Genomic DNA, 6,647 nt, shown 5'->3' on the forward strand with positions numbered 1-6,647 from the left:
AGCCGAGTTCGTGCCACTGCACTCCAGCCTGGGCGACAGGGCAAGACTCCATCTCAGAAAAAAGAAAAGAAAAGAAAAGAAAGCATATTCTACAGCCAGATTCCCTGGGTTTGAATCCTGGGCATACCACTTATAGTGTGACCTTAGGCAAGTTACTTAACCTCTCTGAGATTCAGTTTGCTTATCAGTAGAATGAGTATAATCATAATAGAAAATTCCTAGGGTTTTTCTGAGGACTAAATGAGTCCATACATGCAAAGCACTTAAAACAGTGTCTCACATACTGTAAGAACTTAATTGTTAGTTATTATTAACAACTAGTCACTAACATTACTAAAAACTCTCAGCTAATTTTTCTTTAATCTTTTTGTAGAGATGGGGTCTCACTGTATTGTCCAAGCTGGTCTCAAACTCCTAGCCTCAGGTGATCCTCCCATCTGGGTCTCCTGAAGCACTGGGATTACAGGCATGAGCTACCACACCCAGCCCCTTTAATGACTTTTGATTGCTGCCTGTTACTTCCTTTCACTCAACAGTGGACAGAGGATACAGATTCTGAATGAATTAGTAAATGTGCACCCACAACTTATGCTCTCTTTGAATACTCTCTGAGCACTGCCTAAGGTGCTTGCCTCTCTCCCAACCTCCACATTTGCCTACTGCCTACCAAGCTTCTTGGAAAACTTCTCCTTCATGTGGGGAACGATGACAAAGAGGCTGTGTAGAATTGAGAGGAAAACTTCCATCAAAGCTGGGTGGGTGGTCTGCTCCAAATGTCTCTGCAAAGAACCAGGAGAGAGAACATAGCCCACCAGGATTGAGTCTCTGAAGAAGAAAAGGCATCAGAGAAAACTCTCATCAAATCTAGCAACAGTAGATTAACTCCTTTCACTTGAAAGACACAAGAAAAGCTAGGGAACTTAAAGTCCAAACCTACATCTAAGGCTTGGATCACCTAATAGATTGCACTAGATACTTTATCTCTTTGGGCCTCTGTTCCCAAAAGACTAAAATGAGAATAACAAGATATCCCTCCCAGAAACAAATGTGGTCTGGTGCATAAAAACTGCTTTCTAAACCATAATGCAGAGTGACTCTCATGTTTCTATTACTATAGTAATAATAATAATATAGTTAATAAGCTGCCTTCATATTTGTTATTTTTGGGGGGGGCGTTGTTTTTTGTTTGTTTGTTTTTTGTTTTTTGAGATGGAGTCTCTGTCACCCAGGCTGAAGATCAGTGGTGCGATCTTGGCTCACTGAAACCTCTGCCTCTCAGGTTCAAGCGATTAGCCTGCTCATGCTCCTGGGCAGCTGGGATTACAGGCACGCACCACCATGCCCGGCTAATTTTTGTATTTTTAGTAGAGACGGGGTTTCGCCATGTTGGCCAGGCTGGTCTTAAATTCCTGACTTCAAGTGATCCACCCGCCTCAGCCTCCCAAAGTGCTGGAATTACAGGCATGAGCCACTGCACCTGGCCTGTTATTATTATTTTTAAGGCTGGTCAAGTAAAGCAGGGGGAATGAAGAAGAAACAAAGAAATCTGTAACTGGTTGTGATCAATTAGTTGTAAATACCATTGCACTCAGACCAGCCTTCAGGTAATTCTCCAAGAGTCATGAGGCAGTCTTATGTGGTAGACACAGCTCTGAATTAGGAAAAAAAAAAAAACAACAGGGTTCTAGTTCAGGCTCTGTACATAGCCACCACAATGTGCCCCTGGGTAGTCAGTCACCTCCTCCCTTCCCTGAGTCTCAATTCCCTTTCTGTAAACAGCTGGGTCCTCAGAGGCATTGTTCTTGTTGACACCTTTCCTTTCATTTTTAGAGCAAGTTTGGTTTTTATTATTATAAAAGTAATATATGCTCTTTAAAGAAAATGTGTAAAATACAGAAAAGTAGAAAGAAGGAATAATACAATAATTCTATGATCTTCTAGATTTAGCTCTAACACTTCAAAAATCTAGGAGGAAGGCAGGGCAGGTTAGTAAACTGCCATGAGTTGCCCAAGTCTTACTGTTAGTGGGTTAAGTCAGGGCCACAGTCCAGGGTTCCTGACCACTACCTCCTGCAGACTCCAGCTTAATGGCTTCTTCAAGGAAGAGAACCTCACTCGTGCAGAGCCAGAGGTGCCTCCCTGCTGCCACCTACTGTTCCCAGTAGATGGTTAGGAGTTGCCCTTTCCTGACTAACAGGTACTCCTCACAGGCTCACAGGATGCCCAAACCTCAAGCAGGAGAGGATTCATCCAAGGTTACCCAGAGTCAGCAGCTCTTGGCCCTGCTCTTCCCACCATCAACCTCAGGTCAATTCAGAATGAAGCTCTTCAGGATCAAGCCTCTCTTCAGAGTGGTCATCTCTCATTTTACAGAACACACATACATGTTCCTTATTAACACTTGGATAACAGACATTCACTGCTGCTCATTATTAAAGACACAAGAAGAGCTAGGGGACCTGAAGTAATAGGTTCAATCTCAGCACCATTATGGGCTTGCTTTATAACTATAGAAATATGACAACCTGGCCGGGCGCAGTGGCTCAAGCCTGTAATCCCAGCACTTTGGGAGGCCGAGACAGGCGGATCACGAGGTCAGGAGATCGAGACCATCCTGGCTAACACAGTGAAACCCCGTCTCTACTAAAAATACAAAAAACTAGCCAGGCGAGGTGGCGGGGGCCTGTAGTCCCAGCTACTCGGGAGGCTGAGGCAGGAGAATGGCGTAAACCCGGGAGGCGGAGCTTGCAGTGAGCTTAGATCCAGCCGCTGCACTCCAGCCTGGGCGACAGAGCGAGACTCCGTCTCAAAAAAAAAAAAAAAAAAAGAAATATGACAACTTTATCTGTAAATTAGGGCAAATTATAGCATCCATCTCCTAGGGCCATTGGGAGAACTAAATCCGGCAGTGAATATTAGGCACTTATTGCTCCATAAACTTACCAACTTATTATTTTATTATTACTGCTTTCTATTTTTTCTTAAGAGGAACCTGTTAGTTTCATAATGAAACACTACATTTTATTTTTAGAACAAAGGAAAGGTAGCAGCAAGAATCGCACTGCTGAGGCCCCCAGAGAGTTCCTTTGAGCAGTCACTGCCTTATGCCTCTGAGCCTGGCTCGCCTGCACATTCCTCTCTGCCCCAAGCTTCATGCTGCCCATGGCTCAGGAGAACGCACCATCACCATAGGGATACACAGCGAGTCACAGGCACAGAGAAGAAATTCTGAGAAGGCCTCCAAGGTGTCTTCCTTCTTGGCGCTGGGAGCTGTGAATGGATTCTCCTGGGCTGAAGGCTCACTCTGGAATTCTATAGCCAACCTAAGAAATCAATGTGTGAGTATATCCACTACCACCTATGCAACCTAAAGATTACAAACACCCTCCTGGGGGGTGGCGGGGAGTGCCTGTGCTCAGGGTCCAGGGAAAGTATCTCTATTATCAGATCAGGAGAAAGTTCAATAGACCACAATGAGGAGAGGACTTGATCCCTGGCTACATCTCCAGATTCTTGCTTCCTCCCCCTCCCCCAACTATGTGTACTTCCACCCCACTGTGTGTACTTCCCTGAATATGCTATGCTATTTGCTATTTCCCATTCATTTGCCTTTAAATATGCTGCTCTCTCCATCTGGAATACCTTCCCCAGGTTCTTGAAAACCTAACAAATCCCACACGTATATAAAAAAGCATCTCTTCCCCAAGAGACTGTGAGCTCCTTGCGGGCAGGAGTCATTCTGACTTTTTTTTCCAGCCCCACTGTCTAGCATCAGGCATGGCACACAGTAGATACAACAAACATTTGTTAATGTAAACTGAATTAATTCAACAACCATTCAGTGAATACTTATAGTGCTAGGCTAGTTGGGGGGTGGTGGGGAGCAAAGGTGAATAAGACACAACCTCATGGCACAGTAGCAAAACTCCATGAGGAAGGAATCTTTAGAAAGGTCCTACCCCTAGCTGCCTGCCCTCAAGCCTCCTCCACACCCCCGCAAATCCTACCCCAGCCAAAATCCTCTTTGCCATACAGCAGAGTATCAGAAATCAAGTATTGCCTCTAGAACTTCACCCATTGTCTGAATCCCTTCCACACCTACCTTCCATGCTATTACTTCATACCACAGAGGGCTCCTCACCTGCAGGCACTTCTAAATCCCTCCAGAGTGCTCAGGAGGAACTTTCCCCTTTGAAGAATGGCTTTCTCTGAATCTCTACTGGAGGCATGGCCCTGAGGTGGGAAGGAGAGAGAGGAACCTAGTGATCAAGTATATGCTGTGTCTCAGTCTATGCTTGGATGACTGTAGACCTCTTCTTCTCACACTGCAGTCTGACATTCCTGTACACCTAACTTTCCAAGAGATCTTGGCTATATCCTTGCAAATAGCTCCTTTAAAAAATCGTGGCAAAGCTGGGCGTGGTGGCTCACGCTTGTAATCCCAGCACTTTGGGAGTCCAAGGCGGGCAGATCACAAGGTCAGGAGATCGAGACCATTCTGGCTAACATGGTGAAACTCCGTCTCTACTAAAAATACAAAAAAAAAAAAAAAATTAGCCAGGCATGGTGGCAGGCACCTGTAGTCCCATCTACTAGGGTGGCTGTGGCAGGAGAATTGCTTGAACCCCGGAGGCAAATGTTGCAGTGAGCCGAGATCACACCACTGCACTCCAGCCTGGGCAACAAGAGCAAGATTCCATCTCAAAAAAAAAAAAAAAAAAAAAACTGGTAGCAGGGGCCTAGTGCGGTGGATCATGCCTGTAATCCCAGGACTTTAGGAGGCCGAGGTGGTCAGGAGTTCGAGACCAGCCAAGCCAACATCGTGAAACCCCGTCTCTACTAAAAATACAAAAATTAGCCAGGTGTGGTGGTGCATGCCTGTAATCCCAGCTACTCGGGAGGCTGAGGCAGGAGAATCGCTGGAACCCGGGAGGCGGAGGTTGCAGTGAGTCAAGATCGTGCCACTGCACTCCAGAGTGGGGCCACAGAGTGAGACTCTGTCTCAAAAAAAAAAAAAAAATGGTAGCAGTGTTGGAGGGACCTTAACCAACAGTCTCTCTGAACCGCAGGAATGGCTATTGGTCTATTATATGCAGAAAGCTGTCACAGGCTAGTGGGCATTAGCTTGACTGTAATGGCCCTGTTAGTTGCTCTAAAACACAAGACAATCTCCACTCCATCAGGTGTAAAGAGCTTAGTTTCCAAAGTTAATCCTGAAAGACACAATCAACATTCACACTGACAGTGTCTTACCTGATATCTTAAGTCTACAGGCTATTAAAAGTCAGCAACTACAACACATTGTATATGGTTCAGATTCTAAGACTCTAGTGAATCCAGACTTAAATAATTTTGTGAGTATGTTTACTCTGTCTGCTTATATGATATAAACGGAGAATGTATGTAATAGACTGGGGTAAAAACACCCTGGAATTTAGTATCTAGGCTTAGGTACTTTCTAGTTATAGACCTTGGAGAAAAATTATTTAACCCTCGTGGCTTTAGTTTCCCCATCTGTAAAAATGGGAATAATAATCCTTAAGCCTCATAGTAGCCATGTGTGCATGAGAAAAAGCCATGAAATAGCATACAAAAGTAAGGGAATATACTAATTATCTTTCTAAAAACACATTGCAGCATGATCTTCAGAAGCAGCAGGCTGCAGTACACTGACCAGGGGCCTCCTGTTCAGCAAGGTCTGGGAAAACTCCGCACACCGGTTTAGCATGGCTTCTAGCAAAGACTGCAGTTCCCGATACTGCACAGGTGGAGCACTCTGATGGTCCTTCCTGCATCCAGAGAGACAAAAGTAGGTTCATGGTAAGGCAAGGGTATTCCCAAGATAACCCCAGGTTTTTAGGCAACAAGAGGCAGTGCGGTTGGATCAGAACATGGATTTTAATCTGATAAAAATCCTTACTCCAGGCCAGGCATGGTGGCTCACGCCTGTAATTCCAGCACTTTGGGAGACTGAGATGAATAGATGTCTTGAGCCCAGCAGATGGAGACCAGCCTGGGCAACATGGTGAAACCCAGTCTCTACAAAAAATTAGCCGAGTGTGGTGGCACACACCTATAGTTTCAGTTACTCAAGAGGCAGAGGTGGGAGGATCACCTGAGCCCAAGAAGGTAGAAGCTGCAGTGAGCCGTGATCACACCGCTGCACTCCAGCCTGGGTGACAGAACAAGACCTTGTCTCAAAAAAATCCTTACTTCAATGCTTATCTAGCTGCACAACTTCTTGTACAGTCCTTGACCTCTCTAACCATCAATTTCCTCATCTATCAAATGAGGCTTAATAGTGCTTTCCTCATAGCCTTATCATGGGGATCAAATTCAATAATGTATGCCAAACACTTAGCATGATGCTTAATACATAAGTCCTTATAAATGTCAGCTGTGTCTATTATTGCTATTAAGGATACAAAGTTTTCTCACAGAGGAGAGCTTGCTGGTGAAAGAAGCACTACCTAGAATTGAACGTACATCAAGAGAGTAACCACCACTGTTTTCCATTAAGTAACAAGCTCTCCTGGGGAAGAGGGATCAAACTTTGTTAACTCAATGAGGAAAACCAGGATCAATAGGTAAATGTTACTAAGATCCAGAGATGGAGTCTCACTCTGTCACCCAGGCCAGACTGCAGT

At 44.9% G+C, this 6,647-nt stretch overlaps 1 protein-coding gene across 1 annotated transcript in view; it reads right to left on the reverse strand.

The window, feature by feature from the left end:
- The window catches only part of MEI1 (meiosis inhibitor 1), a 120,692-nt gene that overhangs the window by 63,474 nt on the left and 50,571 nt on the right, over window positions 1–6,647 (reverse strand). Inside the window, exons 12-15 of the mRNA XM_011978757.1 lie at window positions 5,675–5,789; window positions 4,142–4,233; window positions 3,182–3,323; window positions 668–779 (exon numbers count right to left, since the gene is read on the reverse strand). Coding sequence (XP_011834147.1) covers window positions 668–779; window positions 3,182–3,323; window positions 4,142–4,233; window positions 5,675–5,789 — 461 coding nt within the window. The remainder of the gene's footprint in view (window positions 1–667; window positions 780–3,181; window positions 3,324–4,141; window positions 4,234–5,674; window positions 5,790–6,647) is intronic.

Source organism: Mandrillus leucophaeus, unplaced genomic scaffold (genome assembly GCF_000951045.1).
Source record: "Mandrillus leucophaeus isolate KB7577 unplaced genomic scaffold, Mleu.le_1.0 Scaffold2, whole genome shotgun sequence".
In the NCBI taxonomy this organism is placed as follows: domain Eukaryota; kingdom Metazoa; phylum Chordata; class Mammalia; order Primates; family Cercopithecidae; genus Mandrillus; species Mandrillus leucophaeus.